Source organism: Erithacus rubecula (assembly GCF_903797595.1).
Source record: "Erithacus rubecula genome assembly, chromosome: 17".
Lineage (NCBI taxonomy): Eukaryota > Metazoa > Chordata > Aves > Passeriformes > Muscicapidae > Erithacus > Erithacus rubecula.
The window spans coordinates 14,875,370-14,895,322 of NC_136669.1; the positions used below are offsets into that span (position 1 = coordinate 14,875,370).

Here is a 19,953-nt window from a genome sequence, read left to right on the forward strand (position 1 = left end):
TGCTCCCCAAACCCTGCCCTGCCTTGGGGGACAAGCACTTCCTGCTCGTGCCCAAATCTCCTGCAATCTGTCCAGCCCAGCTCCAAGTGCAGCTCAGGGACACTGAAGTCCTGGCAGGTGAGCAGGTGACAATGGCAGTGTGGCAGCACAGCCTGTAGCCAGCCATGGCTCCAGAGTTTGTTTTGCAGAATCCTCTTCTAGCATGGAAAAATCACTCATCCCTCAGTTTTCCTGTGGTTTGTTTGTGTGGGCATTGATTACACTGGGAGTTACTGAGCCAGATTTTATTGGAATGACTTAGAAAGCTGCCACCTGTGAGCAGCCACCAGTCTTTGGGGATTATTTTAGTGTAGCTGCTAAATAATTGCATGGGGCTTCTTCAGCCTTGCTAATAACTTTGTTCTCCCAGGGACACTGCCTAGAGAAAAAGATGAACCAAGATTATGCTTGGCAACATTTATGAGAGGAAAAAGTACAACAGGATTGATGTCTGCTGGCGGGAAGAAATAAATAAAACAATACCTCTGTCTTAGCCCCTCAGTGAACATCCTTGTTTCCAACCCCAGATCTGTTATCTCCCTAGCATGGTTGAATTTTGGAATACAGCACACTCATTTAAATCACTCATCATTTCTGTCTGCAGCATGTTGTGCTAATTCTGACTAGGGACCAGCAGGGCTGGCTCTGGAGATGAGCTGGCCTAGGGAACCTGGGCTGCTATCTTACCTAAATTGTATAGCTCACAAAATTATTTAGTTAGTGCCTGAAAAGTGAAATTAAACTAATAAATTCAAGCATTCCTGTTGGCCCAGATTCATAGAATCAAGGAGTGGTTTGGGTTGGGAAGGACTTGAAAGCTCATCTCATCCCACCCCTTGCCATGAGCACCTACCACTATCTCAGGTTTCTCCAAGCCCCATCCAGCCTGGCCTCAGAGACTTCCAGGGATGGGGCATTCATCATGTGGGCCAGCAGCCTTGTGTCCCACCTTCCCCTGCTGGCCCTGCTGGGTGAATGGAGCACATATCCTGGCAGGTTGTGGTGGCTGCTCCTGCCCCCACAGGTGCCTGTGTGCTGCCCACGCCCACAGTCTCTTTGCCTCGGTGTCTCAGGAGGAAAGGGTGGAGATGGGTGCAAGCCTCGCTTGAGGTGTTTGTTTTAGAAAGACAAGCTAATAATAATTATTTCATTAAGGGCCTTAAACTGTGCTTCCTCAGCCCTGAGTCATCAGTGAAGTGAGCAAGCGAGGAGCAGCAGTGGGTCCTGCTGAGGGTGACTCACGCTGCGGCGTGGGGCTCACAGGCACTTGCAGCAGGGTGATGCTCCTCTCCCTCTCTCAGCATGGCTGGGGGCTCCCAGCACCCTGAGCACCAGTAGGATTGATTTAGGAGCTGCACCAATCTGTGTCTTGATGCAGGAGCCACGATCAGTCCCTCCCCCCATGCCTGAGACCATCCAGGAGCAGAGTGTGCACACATGCAGCGTTTGAGCCTTTATTGTTTATTTGCATCGACAGAAGCCTGCAGATCCCCTCTCACTCCAGGAGGAATTGATCTTTCCTCCCAGAAGGCACAGGAAAACAGCAGGCCACTTTTTGCTCCTCTGCCTCTTCCAGTTCCCAGGCTTCAGGCACAGGCTGGAAAAGAAAAGCCAGTACCAGCTCCCAGTAAGGTCAGGACCTGTCCCCTCTACACTGGTTTGTTTAGTGAGTGCTGTAAGACCTGCCCTGTCCCTCCCATTTGGAGGTGTTGAAACTCTGTTAAAGCCCAGTGACAGAACATTTTTCCTAAGATCCTGCTTCCTTCCATCTCACCCTTCCCTTGGCCACTTTTTGACCTGTGCATCTGCCTGCTGGGCATGGTCCTGTTCTCTTCTGGAAAGAGAGTAAGGAGGCAAAGGGCTGTGCATGGGCAATACAGGGAAATTGAGGCACGAATTGGGAAGAAATGGCTCAAGGCCAGACTTTGGGGCTGGTGATACAGCCACCAGATGATTCAAAGCTCCTGGTCTTACTCCAGGCCCAATTCCTTGGACGTGTTGCTGAAATTCTGCTTTTTCTCCTTATTTACTATTTTCTTCATGAGCTTTAAAATTAGTAATTTTGGCTCATCATTGCTGTAATCATTGCCCAGTTTACTGTTGTGTGGTTTTTTTGGGTTGGGTTTTTTTTAAATTTTTTTTTTTATCTCTCTGCTAAGTTAGTTCCTCATTGTTTTCTTAGTTTTCCACTGGCTATGGCATTGATGGGAGCTTTTCCCATGGACCTCAGGTGTGGCTGGATGGAGGGTCTGGCTATGTGAGGTGCAGGTTTTCCAGATGTTGTTTCAATAGCATTGAGAGCATTATTTGTGAGTGTTTTCTCCTTAAATATCAGTTCTTCATGATCCCCACTAGCACAGAGAGCAGAAGGAGCTGAATTTGTTGAGGTTCATGAACTTTGTTGAAATCAATCCACAGTTTGGGAAGTCCCACTTTGGGTTTTGGGTGCAGGTTTAAGGAAGTAAGGAAATACCACCTGGGAATGCTGTGCTGGAAGGAGTGGAGCTGTTCCTGAGTTTGCTGTGGGCTTGCAGCTCAGCTCCCATTGCTCAGGTCCCATCGCTCACCGTGAGCAGATACTTCTGTGCTCATTTTTCTGCTACCTCGGGAATGCATGGAGTGGTTTGGGTGATCTCTCAGCCTGATCAGTGCAGGATCACCCTGGATTATCCTGGACACCCAGGACCATGTCCAGTGGGACCTGGATGTCTCCAAAGATGGAGACTCCACCACCTATCTGGACAGGTTGCGCCAGTGTTGGATCAGCCCAGTTTGGTGTCTGGTCACTGACTGGTGGGGCTTTGCTGCATCTTCTTGCTGCTGTGGGATCAGAGGAGCAGCAGAGACAGCCAGGGGCTGCTCAGAGCTCCTGCATGTTGACAGTTGGCACCAGGGCAGGTGACATCACAGAATCACAGCTGAGTTGGAAGGGGCCCACGAGGATCACTGAGTCCAGGCCCTGTCCCTGCACAGACCACCAGCAATCCCACCCTGTGCATCCCTGGTGTCCAAACACTCCTGGAGCTCCGGCAGCCTTGTGGCTGTGCCCATTCCCTGGGGAGCCTGGGCAGTGCCAGCACCCTCTGGGGAAGAACCTTTCCTGAAATCCAACCTGAACCTCCCTTGACACGACTCCAGCCATTCCCAATGAGCTTCCCATCCACAGGGAAGCTGCTCCTCGTGTGCTCCCCCAGCTGTACCCCCAGAGCTCACTCAGTGTGCCCTGGGCTGGGCACAAGGATGACACACACACAGGCTGACGTGCCCTGTGCCTGCAGCCTCCCCACTCTGCTGGTGACCAGCCCATGTCCCCGTGTCCTGGGGAGGGTCACCCACCAGAGAATCACTTCCCCATCTTGCTGGCTTGGCCAGAACTCCCTTTTGGTTATGTTTTGGTGACAGTGGATCCCTGGCTGCTTAAAAGCTGGGGTGCCCTTCTCCCAGCTGGCTTTGGTGGGAGCTGTCTTTGCCTTTGGCTGGCTTGGGAAGCTTTGGGATCTCTGCAGGCCTGATTAGCATTCGGCCCCTCTGCTCCCACTGTTTCCACTTGGAGCTCACCATTGCCTGGCAACCACGGAGCAAAACCACAACAGCAGCCCCGAGCCCCAGCCGTGCCACGGGGGACAGGGCACAGGGCACAGGGGACAGGGCCACCCCCACTGCTGCTCACTGCCCCCCACGACAAGGATCATCCCAGGACGAGGAGAAAGGGAACAAGGAGGAGGAGGAGAGGGCTGTGGCCATGCAACAGCTTTGATGACACGCAGGTCTGGTGGGTGTGTGTCTGTCTGTCCTGGTGCTGCCTGCCATGAGCATCCCCCAGTGCTGGCACAGCCCTTGGTGCAGGGACCATGGTGTCTCAGGGAGCTCGTGTCAGGCGCTGGGGCCTCGCAGCAGGGCTGGGGCCATCCCTGCTGTGGGTGCCTCTGGGCCAGGGTGTGCTGGGGAAGAGGCTGGGATGTGTGTGGGGCACAGGCCTGTGCTGGTGTGGGGAGCTGTGCACACGCTCTCCTGTGTGCCGTGCACACACCTGGCCAGGTGGGGTCTGTGCAGTGCCCATTGCCCCCAGGGGCCCTTGGCCTCACTGGGGTGTCGCAGGGACCGTGGCACAGCCCACCTGTGCTGCTCTCAGACTTCTGCTCCGTCATGCTGGGAGAGGAGTTGGAGGGACAGGAACCTGAGTGAGCACTGGGGCTGTGTCTGCTTCCCGGTTTTGCATGTGCTTGGGGCCTGGTGTGGTTTTCTTGGCAGAAGAATTTTATTGTTCTGCTCCTGCCAGGAACTGTGTGCCTGGGGCTCAGCCCCTGACCTTTGCAGTGGTGGTGGCTCAGCTCCTCCACCTATGCACTTTGTCCTCTTTCCAGCTGGGCAGACTTGAAAGGACTTGAGTTGCCTCCTGACACAAGGTGCCCACTTCTGCAGGGGACACATGCCTTAGTACATTGAGTCCAGATCTAATGCATCCTCTCACCTCTAGTTTAACTCTCTATTTTTACATCTTTGGCTGCTGTGGGTTCTGCCTATGGCTGGAGGTCTAAGCTGTCCTGTCCAGCTAGCACACTAAGACTCATCGGTCAGGAAAATAACAGACATGTGCCTTTCAGTGCTTCCCCACACATCCTCATCAGTGATACTTGCTTGGCAAAGGGTTAAAAAATAAATACATCTGTCTTTTGTGTCTTGCAGAGCCTGGGGTCGGCGGACAAGAAGGACTTTTACCAGCCAAAGTAAGTGACAGTAGCAGTATGAGTAATTGCATGGAAATTCCCGGCTGGTCCATATTACCCAGCAGCTCCATAGCTTGCTAAGATTAGACATTTCAGTGTACAAGAATAGCTGCTGCAATTACACAAGTGAGGATAACAGTGGAAGGGCTGTCAGTCATGCTGGCTTCGGGGCATATGCAAATCCTTCCATCAGGTCAGAAGGAACCATGACAGCTTGACTGAGCCCGGGGGACAGAGCTGGGAGAGGGAGGTGCACAGGTGACCTTTCCCACCTCTGGCTCCCTCTGTTCCTGGTTTGCACAGCTGAGCTGCTTTGGAGGATGGAAGGGTTTGGTTGAGTGTCACAGTGGGCTGACCTCAGCTCCCACAGCTGTGTATGGACGCTGTGCTCATTGTCTTCACCTGCTGTGCTCAGTACAGCATTGTGAGCTGCAGGGGGAGAGGAAGGCAAGGGGGTTTCTTAGAGCTATGGACATGAGAAAGTTATTGCAAACCACTCCACCAACACAAGCAGTTGGTTATTTGGTGTGTGGATTAGGTAACAGAACCTCACCACAGCATGGCACCTTCCAGGTAAGAAGGTTGTGCTTGCTGGAAGGACAGGTTTGTTCCCATCAGCATTTGGATAATGGTAAACTCTATTTAAAAGCCCTGCTGAGAGGGTGGGTTTTGCCCTGGCACTGAATTATGTGTTGTGCTGCTGAGCACGTCGCCTGTGGGATCTTGCTTTGCTTGGGGAAGTGAAGGTCTTCAGGTTATCACCTTTCTTCTGAATAAAAACCCAAAAAGCATAGGTGAATTTGAAGTTGTGGGACAGTGCTCTGGTGGGCAGGATTGTCAGAGGAGCATGGCATTGGAAAATTCAGAAGGAATTGGGTTGAGGATATTTCTCCTCCAAGCTCACTGTCCTTCTGCTCTTGCTCACTCTTTGCTGCTTTGCCAAGCATTCCTGCAGAGCTACATCCCAGAAGTGCAAGCAGCATGCAGCATCCCTGCTCCGAGCTAGGCTTGGCTCAGAGGGGGCAGCTCCAGGGGTGACAGGCTGTGCCAGGGAATGCTGTATGGATCTGCCTGCTCACTGTCTGTGCTGAGAGAGCCAGTGTGGGGTGTGTATATGTTATTCAGTTATCTGCTGATTCCTCTTTATGCCACCAAGAGCTTTAAAAACTAGGTGCTGGTTTCTAGGTCTGTACTGAAAGTCTGATTTGAGGGAGCTCCTCTGCTTGTTCACCCCAAGGGCGTGTGGCTCATTACGTTTCCAAGACTTCAGGCAGATAAAGACTTCTGGAAATACAGAATATCTGTTTAATGCCTCATGGCTTTCTGTGAGCTCAGAGGAATATCACAGGAGGTTATGGAATCATTGTGGATTTCCACAACATCATGAACACACATTTGGCAAAGAGCTCATGGCTGTGTTGTTCTGACCTTTCCCAACAGCTGTCCAAGATTTTGGTGCTCCTGAATGTAGTGCTGTGTTTGTGAGGAGTCTGTTTTGACAAGCAGGTTTAGAACAGATGGAAGCATCTCCCGTGTCTCAGTTCCAGCTGAAGCTTTGGGGAGGCTTGGAGTAGGAGATTTGGAGGAAATCTGTAAAGAGCTCTTACTGTTCAGATTTCCTGTCGTTTCCTGTGGTTTTGGCGGTTGGTAGCAACAATTTGTGGTGCTGGATTTATAACTCATCTCCTCTGAGAAATGAGGAATGTTTCTCTACCTTGAATGGGAGAACATGGTCTTCCCATCTTGCTGAAGGTGTGGAGCTGCTGGGTCAGAGAGAGGGGTGCTGGTGCAGGAGCTCTTGTAGATGCAGATGTATCTTGTTTTATGGGTGTTTGTTTCTCTGTGCCACGAGGCCATGAGACCTCCACGCTTTGGCCCAGCAGCTGTGACTTGGCTGGTTATAACACTGACTCCAGCCCATTTACACTCCTCAGTGGCTGTTTTGGGGTTGTGATGGGAGAGTTTGCCCCCATCCTTTCTGGCTTTTTGATGCACCAGCTGATGCCAAACTGTGTCTGTTGGAACCTGTCTGCAAGGCTGGGCCAGGTGCTCTCTATGGAGCCCTTCAGCTGCTGGCAGGGCTGGAGCTGGTCCTCCTCAGCAGAGAAAGGTTGCTGGAAAATGCCAGGGGTCAGGTGGCCCTGCCAAGGGCTTGAGACAGCTCAGCTCTTCTGCAGCAGCTGCACAGCCCAGATTCACGGTTCCCTGAGCCTTAGGCAAAGTGATGGCGAGCAGCCAGAGCAGGGGAAGAGCTGGTTCCCAGAGCTGAGCTGAGCTGTGGTGGTTCCTGGACACATCTGTGCAATGAGGCTGCTAAGCTGAGAGAAGTCTGGCACTGTGTAGCTGGTTCTGCATCTCCCATGTGCCAGACAAACTTGACTATGCTTCTGCTTTTCCTTTCTGGATTCTGAAGCATTGGCTCACCTGCCACCAAAGCCCTGAGCTGTGGGAGCAGGGTGGGAGCCACCCTGCTCTTGTGTCAGGCTTTGGGGCTCTCCCACAGCAAGTGTTGGTCCTGAAAGCAGAAAAAGTAGAGACACATGTGTCCAAGTTTAGGACAAATTTGGGGAAAAAAGAGCTCCAAAGGGCCCCCCCCCCCCCCCTTTTCTTTTTTACAATTCCTTCCTTCAATGAGCTCAGAAAGAATTGTTCTTGTGGTGAAAATGGAAAAAAACTTTTTATTAACAAAAATACAAAAGAAACACTCCCCCAACCCAAACCCAGATGAGACGAACCCAGCCGGTCCTCGCCGGGGAGAGCGGCAGAGCCTCCCAAGCCGACCTCCAGCAGCGGCCCCCGAAGTCCAGATCCTTGTCCTCCGGAGTCGGTGCAAATCCCTGGAGCAGGGAGAAGGGAGAGAGGGGGAGGGGCAGCCGGGAGGCAGGCCCAAAGCAAGCCCAAGACAAGCTAAAGCGAGCCCAAGACAAGCAAAAGCAAACCCAAGACAAGCCAACACGGGGGCACAGACAAAACAGCTGGGGGAAAAGGGAAAAAACGGCCAAAGAAGCCAGGGGAGGGGGTCACAGCTGAGCAGACGGCAGAGAGCAAGACACAGCCCACAACCGAAGCGCAGCAAGAGAGAGAGAGCCGGAAAACACCAGCCTAGATAAAACCATCCGAGGGAGGGACCGGCAGCTGCACGGGGGAAGCAAGGAGAGGAGCCAGTCCAAACATCAGCCCATAACAACATGCCAGAAATCTCAGCGGTGAGTTTTGTCACTGCTCGTCCCAGGAGTGACTCCTGCTCTGTTCCTGCTGTGTTCACCTTTCTCTAATCAGGTGCTCTCATTCTCAATGGACATCACATCGTCCATCTGCTGAATTTCTTTGTGTCTCCTGGAGTCACTCCTTTCCTTCCTGTATTGCCTCTTCCCTTCAGAAATGGAAATGCTGTCCTCACCCCACACTTCCCATCAGTCTGTCTCAGCCAGCAGGTGGATGTTTCCTAAGCTCCTGGATCAGTGCTGATCAAGGGCATGGATACGTGTCCACCCTCACCCATCAGCCTCTGATGGCCCTTACCCTCCTCCCAGTCCAGCCATGAGGTTTTGAGCTACAAATGTTCCACTGGGTTGCCCCAAGATGCAGCAGAAAACGCACAGGGAGGTGTAGTGCAGGTGGAGCTCAGCTGTAGGAAGTCAGAGGTGCCCAGAATGGAGCTACTGGAGCTGAAATGCTGCTGCTGCTGCTGCTGCCTGCTCTGGGGACACCCTTCTGTCTGCAAGGGCTTCAGTGATGGTGCCCATGGATATTCCTGCAAGAGCTGGCCCATGTCAGGAGCTGGGTCTCTTGGTTTTTAGTCTGGGAGGTAATGTTCCCTCTTCCTGTGTTAAATGGAAGGATCCAGCAGGAAGGAGTGGAGAACGCTGAAGCATTAATCTTAACAAAATTCACATCAACTGAGAACTGAAAGGGATGGAGACCAGCCAAGGAAGGGGCAGCACAGGTACTTAACAAGCTCCCGTAGCTGAAATACCTGAGAGAGAAACCTGGCATGTTGGGAATGGCCACAAGTCCAGCTGTTAGTCAACATCTGCGCAGGTATCCTCACCTGCACTGACTGCTCCAGCTGTTCCACATGAACAGGTACAAGTGCCTTCCTGTGTTTCCAGAACTGTGTGTTCCAATGTGGGAATGGTTTATCCTGACCTAACGGCTCTCACCTGATGCAGTGTGGGCACATTTCTCCCCCAGAGCAGAGCTCTGCTCTGTCTGGGATCTGACCAGAGTTTGTGGGGATCGGGGAGGAAACACTGGGTGGTATCAGTCCAGCCCCTGAGCTGCTCATGGCTTTGTCACCCCACTTTTGGAAGGTTCTGATACAACTGTAATGCTATCAGAATATCCAGGCTTCCAGAGGTCCTTCCAGATTTCTAACACAGGGCCCTGACTTCTCTGTCAAGGCAGCAAGGAGCCACTGGCTGAGGACCCAGGGGCAAGGGTGCCATGCTCAGAGACAGGAATAGGCTTTCCTGGGCCAGGAGGTAATAGCTCTCCTGGCAGGGCTGGGTGGAAGTGTCTTGACAGGAACTGAGGTTGTCTGCTGTGTTTGCTAATTGCCCCTGGCATTTATTTGCTCTTCGGTGTCAGGAACTCATTTTCTTTAAAACAGAAAAAAATGTTGGTAGTAATGACACTCATAAACCCCCTAGCAAGTGCAGGCTGAAATACCTGGGCTTAATGAAGTGTCAGTGCTGTGCAGTGGGAGCTGCCTGGTGCCTCCCCCACACTGCCGAGGGCGATGCTCAGCTGTCAGGGAGCTGTCACTCGGGAGCAGGGAGTGTCTGCAGGCACTCCAAGGTGTCACAGAGACAGCTGGAGTGACACCAAACGCTCTCCATTGATCTCTCCTCCTGTCCCAGGAGGGCTGGGCTGTCTCTGAGCACAGCTTCCACTGCCCTCTCGGGCAGCACCTCTGTCTCCATCCCGGATTAAAGGCTGCCCCCGCCCTCTGTCCTGCAGCTTCAGATGTGCAAACACGGGAGGAACCTTTGAAACCACCTCCCAGAAAGCAGCAGCTCCTGTTTGTTTTGCCTCAAAGTCATTACACGGAGCTGTCTCCGCAGCTAATTCTTTGTCACCTGGCCCTTACAGCAGAACATTTCATCTCCCAGACTCCAATCTTGCCATGCAAGCACTTAGATGAAAGTATTTCCTTGCTGAATCATTATCTCATAAAACGTTGGTGGTTTTAAGGCTCTGGAAATCAGTATTTACATTCTGGAAGCATTAAGGACCATCATAATAAGTGTGATGTGTTCCTAAGCCAGGTTTTCATTTCAGTACCTCCTTCCCTCAGACATTAGTGCTGTAGTAATGATGATAATCACACACATACAGGCTGTGCTTGACTTCTTCTGTGCTGGCTGAGAGTTGTTCAGCTGGGAGCTCAGGTTCCAGGTGCTGAGGAGAGGGAGGAGGGCACACATGGGAAGTGGGGAGGAAGAGGTGGTGCCTGTGACACCAGGGAGCTGTGGGGTAGAAGAAGCAATGCCAAGACCATCTCTCTGTACTGAAGGATACTCACTGAGGTACTGAATGATGCAAGAAACTGTCCCCAAACCACCTGCACTGGTTTGGAGAATGCTTTCAGCTTTGGTTGTAGGAAAGGATGAAACACCCTCACCAGCATCTCTGGTGGCTGTGGGATGGCAGAGCTGTGGAGGGTGGAAGAGCAGTTGGGGTCTGTGGGGTGGGTGCTCTTCAGGATGAAGCTGAAGGGGACTGTAGCCCTCCAGAAGGCATCAGTCTCCTCACTTCCAACTCCAGGTCCTGGCCAAGGCAGATACCTGGGGAGTTGAGGAGTGATGTCCTTTACACACAACATAATTAAAGATGATTCTGGTGCTGGTTGGGTTATCCTGGTGCTGAGCCATTGAAACTGTGCAAGAAATTTATAAACTATTTCCCTGGAGTTTGGCCAGTGGATTCAGTCTGAGCTCCAGGCAGGTGGAGGGGCTTTAATACCCTGGAGTACAGAGAAATGGAGGGAATCCTGGAAAGGCACTTCAGACAAATGTCATAATTCAATAAATGCCAGTTTGGGGATGGAGAGCAGATCTGACCCTGAGCAGCTTGGGAAGTTAGGAGTAGCAGGAATGAGCAGTGGGAAGCAGCAGGGAGCTGGGAATTAGCAGAAGTGGGAATGAACTGGGGGTTTCTCATGGCATGGCAGAGGATTACTCTGGATCTTTGCAGTGGGTGCAGGAGTTCAGCTGATCCCCTGCCAGTTCAGAATAGCCAGGTCCAGACTATTCCTCTGGGCTGTGGAGGAAATGGGACAGGGCCCCAGGGAGCAGTGGTGCTGGCAGGGATCTGACAGGAGCTCAGGCATGGAGGAGCCATCACCCTGCTGGGTTGCACTGTGGCCTCTGGGCTCCCTGCCCAGGCTAACATTGCTGTTTGCCTGGGAAGCTGGAAACTGGGACCAGTTTGTGCCTGGGGATGAGAGCAGGGCCCCCTGCGAAAGGCCTGGCCATCCTGCTCCTGTCCCCTCCCCACAGCAGCCTGGCAGCACTGGCAGCACTGCAATTTGTGCCTAGCAGGTCCTGCTGCAGACCATGGTTCTGGTGAAGTCTGCATGAACACAGCTCTTACTCATTTCCTTTTGGATTCATCTCCTTTTTTATTGCTCCTTGGGTGAGTGCTCACCCTGGGCTTCTGTGCCCTCTGGACTGGAGGGTCATGGTGGGATGCTCTGCACAAAGAATGGGTCCAGAGGAGGCCACAAAGATGCTTCCAGGGCTGGGCCCTCTGCTCTGGAGACAGGCTGGGAGAGCTGGGGTGTTCAGCCTGGAGAAGAAAACACTTCAAGTGGCACCTCATTTCAGCCTTCCAGTACTTAAAGGAGCTTATTAAAGAGAGGGAGAGTGACATTTTTTACATGGACAGTGAGTGACAGGACAAAGGGAAAAGGTTTTAAAGTAAAATAAGAGACTTTGATTTGGTACTGTGGAGAAATTCTTCCCTGTGAGTGTGGGCAGGCCCTGGCACAGGGTGCCCAGAGCAGCTGTGGCTGCCCCTGGATCTCTGCCAGTGTCCAAGGCCAGGCTGGATGGGGCTTGGAGCAGCCTGGGACAGTGGAAGGTGTCCCTGCCTATGGCAGGGGGTAGAATGGGATGAGTTTTAAGGTCCCTTCCAACCCAAACCATTCTGGATCCGTGGTTTTCAGGACACTGACACCCTGGGATCAGGACTCTTGATAACCAGAATTAAGTATGTAGGCCCAAGAAAGGTTTGGACAAGGATTTGGTTTTAGTGGTCCCTGGAGCCCAAGGGACAGCAGGAGTAGTTGTTGGAGCTGGCTGAGCTCATTTCACCCTGCACTGGGTGCACATGCCACAGGACCACTGGACCAACCCCAGGCCCTGTGCCCACTCTCCTGCACCTGGTGTAAAATAAAGTTTTGGGTTTCATTGTTTCTCTGCAGCTTTTAACATGTTCAGTGAGGTTGCAGTGTAGGCTCTCACTGTGCCAGTTGTCATAGAAACTTGCAGGACTTTTTTCCCTGATCCCCCCAGCCCCTTTCTTTACACCAAAGCAGGGTTGGATTTTTTCCCCCCTGTAATTTCAATTCCATTCCAATTAAAAGCCTGCCTGGGCCTGATTCCCTCTCTCCAGCACTGCCACACAAGGACTCAGAGTCCTTCTGTCGTACTTCCTGTTGTCCCAGCTGAAGGGCACGTGTTCCCCTGCACTGAGGGGATTCTGTCCCCATGACATGCCAGCAGGGACTGGGGCTCAGCCCTTGTCCCCCTGGCTCACGATGGGGTCTCTGTCCTCGCTGCTTCCTCCAGAAGGAGGGAGCAGAGTGGGCACAGCCCTCCATGCCCAGGCACTGGGACTCCCTGGTGGGGACCCTGGGATGACATCTGCCTGCCCTGGTGCTCTGAGCCTGGGACTGCCTTCCCCTCAGATCGATGCTGCCAGCTCAGCCCTCGGGCTGGCACAGGAGCCAGTGCAGCACCAGCTGCAGCCCTGCCACCACTGCAGTGCCTGGCATTAATCATGGACAGGGAACTGAGCGTAGGAAGGTGGACAGCTTTTAACAAATAACCAAGCCTGCACTCTCCCCTAAGCAAGAGAGCAAAATGTTTGCTGCAGTGAGTCAACAGAGAGATGCTTTAGCCATAGGAGCTACTGCTTGTACCAACTGCAGTCGTGGGTCCCAAGGACAACCAGTACAAAAGGGACAAGTGGGGAGGCATGGTTCCTGACTGCTGAGCCAGCAGTCCCTACTGGGCTTTCTCCAGGACAGAGGGATCCTTTCCCTCATGCTTTGCTTCTGGCAGAAGACTTGATTGAGGGCTCCTCAGAGGTAGCTGGACTTGTAACTCAAAACTGCTTTGAGGAGCTTGGTGCCACCCCAGCTCTTCATTGCTCCAAGGGCAGGACTATCTCATAGGATCCCAGAGTGCTTTGGGTTGGAAGGAACTTGAAAACCCATCCTGTTCCACCCCCTGCATGGGCAGGGACGCCTCCCTTGTCCCAGGTTGGTCCAAGCTCTGCCCAACCTGGCCTTGGAATTCCCAGGGATGAGGCAGCCACAGCTTCTTTGGGCACCCTCACAGGGAACAATTCCTTCCTAGCATTTACTCCAAACCTGCTCTCTGTCAGTTCAAAGCCATGAAACACCCCTCCTGAGCCTTCCTCCTGTGCATGCCAGGAGTCAGCCCTGGAGCTCCAGTTGTCTGCTGGGATTCCTTTGGATGGGATTTAGGTCCATTAGATCCCTCCATCTGCTGCAGGGATATGAATTGCCCACAAGCTCCTGGAGAGGTTTCGATTGCCTTCTGAGAGTTACCTAATTCTCTGAGCATTCCCTGAGATGTATCTAATCCTGACCCAAAACTTGCTGGAATTTGCTGGGCTCCACTTGCCAGTCCCTGTCTCCTGGCACGTCTCACTGATAAAAGCAGTTGGCACCACTCTGGTTTTTGGTGGGTGGCAGATTTTTATCAATAAACTCAATATAGCTCAAATCTTTTGCAGCATGATATTTTCTCCAGCCGTCAGGTCAATTTTGTGACTCATCCCTCCAGGCTCTGCTGTTTTAGTGTCCCCTTTAAACGTGGACACCTTAATTGCAGGACTGGCAGTGGCAGTCCCAGCAGTGCAGTATGTGCAGCTCTCTTGCTCTCCCCCAAGAACTGCATCAGCTTTTTTTCATCACAGCATCACATCAGAGCCTTGTGCTGGGCTGCTCACCCGTGGTGACCCCTGACCCGTTCTGGAGGCTCCCTCTTGTCTGGGATCCAGTCCCTGTTCAAAAACACGGCCTGAAATCCCTCTCTGGGTCTGCGTTATCCCGTGCTGGGCTGCATTATGATGTACAGTGTTTGAATGGGCTCTGCATTACCAGGCAGCCCACATTTCCCTCTCTCCTCATCAATATTTACCATTGCATCAATCTTCCTGTCATCCACTAATTTTTTGAATGAGGATTTTGTATTTTCGTCGTGATCATTGATGGAAATATCGACTGGCATGTTCCCCATGGAGCCTCACTAATGATTCCCCATTGACACCTCCTGTGTGAGACCTGTCAGCCAGCTCTAAATCTATTTAAATACTTGGTTTGGGCTGCACAGCCCCATCTTCTGAGATCAGAGCATCAAGGAGCACTGAGAGGTCTGCCTGTGCAGCTGGGATGTGCACAGGGCCTATTCCTGCAAGTGAGTCTTCATTACAGAGTGACACCAGGCTCACTGGATAAGATCTCTTCCACCAAGACACAGCGACTGACTTTAATTAGAACTTACATCCTTTAATTATTTCTTAATTTAATTCCAGATGAGCCCTGCCTTCTGGGTCCTCTATCAGGCTGACCATTCGGTTTTTAACTAGGTCACCCTTGCTGCCAGGTGGGAATGTTGTGGGGAAGGAGCCATTTCCATCTGGATGTGAAAACCTGAACTATGCTCAAAACAAGCAGCAGAGCCCAGAAACCTCTCCCCAGCTTTTGGGTACATGTTGGCTGTGCTGGCTGCTTGGTGCTATTTGGCCACATTTGATACACATGGATGCTCATGATTTAGGAGAGCTTCATCTCTCCTAGGAATTAGTTTACTCACATATACTTCCCAAAGACAGCATAAATATGGACTGATTTTTCTTTTTCTGCATCATTTGAGCATCCTGCAGACTCTGCTTTAACGTCGTCCCAGTCCTCCTAAAACCAGACCTATTGCTAGCCTTTGTTTGGCTCCCAATACCAGATTTTCCATGCCCAGCCACGCATTTTCCCCTTCTTTAGTTTCCCTAATAATTTTCCTGTATCTTGTAATATTTTATTTATATTGACCACTCTATTTTGCACTCCATGGCAGGAGGTTGGAACTAGATGGAGCCCAAGCCCTCCCATGACTCCATGTTTTACTGCTGGCTCTGTGAGTCTCCCAGTGTGCTAACACATTATTCCTTATCCATTGGGAACATGCATTTAAGGCTGAGCTCCTGCAGCTGTATGATGTGCTGCGCCTTGTCCCAGCACTTGGTGGGAAGGCAGATACGTGTTTATTCAAGCACCGACTGCTAAAAGATCTGTAATTGCAAAGAAAAACATGTAATGGTGTGCATTGTACGTGTGCAGTGCCCTCCTCCTCACTGCCTGCCACCCTCCCACGCAGGCACTGTTGATCACGTACAGCAGCAGAGCAGTTCCACCAGTGTGCAGTGCCTTCAGTTCCTGCTGCTGAGGGAGAATTTCCCACCCCTCATTCTCTGTTCTCCACCTTGCTGCCTCACATCATCTCAAGAGCTTTGTCCCTCAGCAGCTCAAGCAGAGCTCTGATATGGTTTCTTGGAACAGCCAGGGATTAATCTGGGTTTTTATTCAAATGCCCTTGTGGTGTTTTCTCTCCATGCTTCCACCTGCAGTGCCAGATTGACAGCTGGGCCACGGTGCTGGAGAACCACACAAGGGTTCTACACATGTAGTTCTACCCCTCTGCCACAGGCAGGGAATCTTCCACTGTCCCAGGGTGCTCCAAGCCCCATTCCTGGGGCACTTCCAGGGATGGGGCAGCCCCAGATTCTGTGAGCAATCAGCTGGATCTCCGGTAGCTCCCCTGGCTCACTCTGGGAGGATCATCAGTGGGATTGGGCTGTTCTTGGCACGTCTCCATGTGGGGACACATGGAGATAGTGTGATTTGCTCAGGGAAAAGTGCCACTGAGAGTGTTGAAGGAGGAAATGCAGTGTCCTTCCTGCATCCTGACAAAGCCATGTGCATGGAGGCTGATCCAAGGATTTCAGCTTTCTTACAGGTTTCTGGCATTGACAGACACAAGATTTAGGGTAGTGCAGTGACTATGCAGTGGGAGAGATGAGGTGAGGGTGCTTATTTGTCTCTTCAGGCTTAGGAAACACGTGAAAGGGCATCACGACCAGCATTCCATCTAATTTATGAGGAAATTGATTCTTATCTCCCCATGGACTGCACAGGGAGCCTGAGTGCAGAGCTCTGCCATCAGTGCTGCCACTGGTGGCTTCAACACATCCTGAATACAGGATAAGCTGGTAATAATCACTGAAGAATCATGGAATCCCAGAATGGTTTGGGTTGGAAGGGACCTTAAATCTCATCCCATCCCACCCCCTGCCATAGGCAGGGACACCTTCCACTATCCCAGACTGCTTCAAGCCCCATCCAGCCTGGCCTTGGACACTGTCAGGGATCCAGGGGCAGCCACAGCTGCTCTGGGCACCGTGTGCCAGGGCCTGGAACAATGAATAATGGCATTTACACCTAAATTAAAGACTTGACTGAATCAAACTGTGGGCAGCCCAGGCAGGCTGATTTCAGGCAGACTTTACTAAGGGATTGTGGGAGATCAGCTTAACCCCCGGCCACAGGAAAACACCACCTTGTCCCACAGTAAATGGAAATGTGTGTTGCTCTGAGGAAGTGGGCTGCAGAAGCATATGAAAGGAACTCTAAGACATGCAAATTCTCATTTTTAGATTTGAGATAGAAACACCTTCCCAGCAAATGCTTCAAGAACACCTCTGGAGCTGACAATTCTCCAGCGGGGTTTGTTGGAGATTTTCCTTTGCAGTTTGAGGTAGGAAGGAAAATGCACCCAGGGAGAGAAGGCTCAGCTGCACTCATTGTCCCCTCGGATGGCAAAGTGCTTTGTTTTCCAGAAGTGCTTATTATTCATGAAGTGTCTCACCAGGCAGCTGGAACACAGCTCCAGCAGGGGCTGGTCCTGACATAGGCTCTGCCATGGAGCTGTGCTGTGGCTTTTCCCTCCTTGTGGGACATCCCACCAGAGCCAGCAGTGGTGCTTGGTACCTACCTTTGACACCACTGCTAGGGGTGGTTGGGTCATCTTTTCCCCATCTTTTTTCCCTCTGCATCTCAGGCCATCATCTGGCAGATGCTGGGACTTGGTTTTGCTGGTCCCGAGGGTGCTCCCAGCAGAGATGTTCCCAAAGGAGGCACAGCACAAGAGCTGCTGTCTCCAGATGTGCCCAGGCAGCCCCTTCACTGCCTGCCTTGGGTCTCAGTTGTGCCAGATCCCTATTGTGCCATTTGTCCACTTGGCTTTGCCATTTCCATCCCAGCTGAGCATGAGGAGGACTCTGCTTCTGGGCTTCTATCAGATTTCTCTGTTCTCTCACCTCCCCTCAGCTGGAGTGTGTTGCTGAAAACTCTGGTGTGAACCAGAAACCAGACTCAGTCTCCCAACCACATTTTAGCCATCTCAGACTGGTTTCTAGCAGTCTTAGACTAGTTTCTAGCCATCTCAGACTGATCTCTCACCATCCTTAGCTTTGCTGCTGTGAATCAATGGTCTCATGAGCCATGAAGCTGATCTCTGAAGGCTGGGAGGAGGAGCATGGCTGCTTCTGCAGACATTGGCTCTGCTTCATTAACAGTGCCCCATGGAGTCAATTCCCCTTTCTTTGGGTTTTTTTTTTTTGGTTGGCTGGAGCCCCCAGTGCTGTCCCCCAGAGGGAGCACGTGCATCCCAGCAGCGTGATGGATCCCACCTTCTCCCAGCAGAGCAGAGCATGGCCCTGGGGATCTCCTGCCCCACAGGGACACTGGAGGGGGTGTCAGCCACAGCCAATGAGACTCTGTCAATATTTGTATACAAAGGCCATGCTGAAATCCCTGTCCCAGGCCAGACATCAGAGGTGTCAGTTTTGATTTCCCAAACACAGAGAGAGCCCTTTCAGCCCCAGCCTGCTCAGACACTGCAGCTTTAATGTCCAAGCACCCAGCGTGTTTCCACTCCCCTCAAATGCATCAATCAGGTCTCGGTGAGGCTCTGAAAGAGCCAGTTTGTTAAACAAACACACTTAGTGTAAAAAGTTTATTCCAGTTAATTGGGACTTCATTGCAATGGAAACAAATTACCCAGCTGTCATCTGCCAAGGCAAACAGCAGCAGGGGAGCGGGGGTCCTGGCCAGGCGGGAGACAAACAGCCATCTCAGGCAACCTTATTTATGGCCTTTTTATGTATTTCTGTATTTATTTGGACATTCCTGAGCTGGAAAGCTGGGCTATTGCCGAGCTGCATGCCCCAGCACTTGCACAGTGCAGGTTATCTGCCTCTGGGGCTCCACTGGCCCGGGTGGGCGCTGCCATGGGGACCCCGGGCTGGGCGCTGTGTCCCTGGGTAGATCCCTCCAGGCATGTCCAGGGCTCTTGCTTCACAGCCAGGGAGGAGCTGCTGGATGGGAATGTCAGGGCGAACTGCTGGTCCCTGGAGCTCGGGGATGTGACGGATGTGGGGGTCCCTGCAGGGAGCATGGGGTGGGGAGGCACCCGGGCGGGCAGGGGCCGGTGGCCACTGAGAACTTTGCTCCTGTGCTTCCACAGTTCTTTGCCCAGCACTAAACCTGCTGTACCCTCACAGGGGTGCCCTGCCGGCATCGAGCCCACGGGCGAGTCCCCAGCCCCACTCCCAGCCCAGGGAGGGACTTTGTGGCAGGAGAGCTGGGAGCACTGCCTGATGAGGCTCCTACTCATTCCCAGCTCATTTGATTTAACAAACACCCTGTCAACACCCTTTTTTCCCTGGCGGGGTTTTTATGGCAAAGGAGGAGCGAGGAGCTGGGCTGGGGAGCAGGCGGGGAGCAGAGCTGGGCGAGCCCAGCAGCCGGGAGCCAGGCAGGATGTGACAGATCAAGCCGTGGGATTAGCAGCGGTTACCGTGTCAGGGAGCAGCATCTCCTTTCCTGCAGCACTTGTCACCCGAGCTGAGCCGGGCTGGGCAAGGCAAGGGCAAGACATCAGGTTACCTCCTCCAGGCTCCTGTCCCTGCTCCTGGGTGGCCTGTCCTTGCCTCAGGTCCCCCCTTCGGATCCGGGGCAGCTGTGCCTCGGCTGGGGTGGGGACAGACCGAGGACATTGTCCCAGACCGTGGATGGCTGCAGCCCCACGGCACATCTCTGCTTGGCTGGGGACATGGACATGCCATCCTCTGTAGATGGCAGCGTGGGGGGCTCTCCCAATGCCCCTTGGGAGCCATTCTTCCCTCCTGGCCTTGCAGATGTGGAGGACAGGAGTAGCTGTGTGCCCAGGTGCTGGGACCTTCCATCAGGTTGGGAATTCTATTGTGTGCCTGGTGAACAAACCCACCCTGCTCACTTACTACATCAGATTCTTCTGATCCTGTGAAGTCCTAAAATGAACATTTGAATTTCACATTGCAATTGAGTTGTTATTCTGAGGCTTTTATCCACTTTCCCAGAGTTACTTTACAGCTGTGAGATCATCGTGACCCACACTCTGAGGTTTCTGTCTGTGATAGCACATGTTCAGTGGTGGAAGGCCTGGATTGGGATGTGCATCTTTGGAGGGGTCTGGGAGGGGGAAAATAGCAGAGTCAAGCACTGAGAGATACAGAGATGAGTCCTAAGATCAGACTGATCTTACCAGAGAGATGTGGAAAAGATGTTGACCAGAACTGGAAAGGACATGAGATTTGGCTCCATTTCTGGAGCTTGGAATGAAGTGGAGGAGGGAGTGGGGAGTTTGGCTGAAGCACCTTGGTTCCTTGGAGTCAGCTGGCCCATCTCAAGGGACAATCTGAAAAACACAAAGGTAAGAAACAACAGGGAAACCATGCCACCCTTCCCTGGATGGGAGCTGGTGTTTGCTGGAGGCAGAGGCCCTCAGTCCCACATTCCTGTCTCCCTACTCTCTGCAGGATCCTTGGTAGGCAGAGC

General features: G+C 52.4%; 1 protein-coding gene across 1 annotated transcript in view; it reads left to right on the plus strand.

The window, feature by feature from the left end:
• Positions 1-19,953, plus strand: part of LOC306809474 (ankyrin repeat and fibronectin type-III domain-containing protein 1-like) — a 183,293-nt gene that overhangs the window by 105,804 nt on the left and 57,536 nt on the right. Inside the window, 1 exon segment of the mRNA XM_079321035.1 lies at positions 4,726-4,766. Within this exon segment, the coding sequence (XP_079177161.1) occupies positions 4,726-4,766 (41 nt within the window).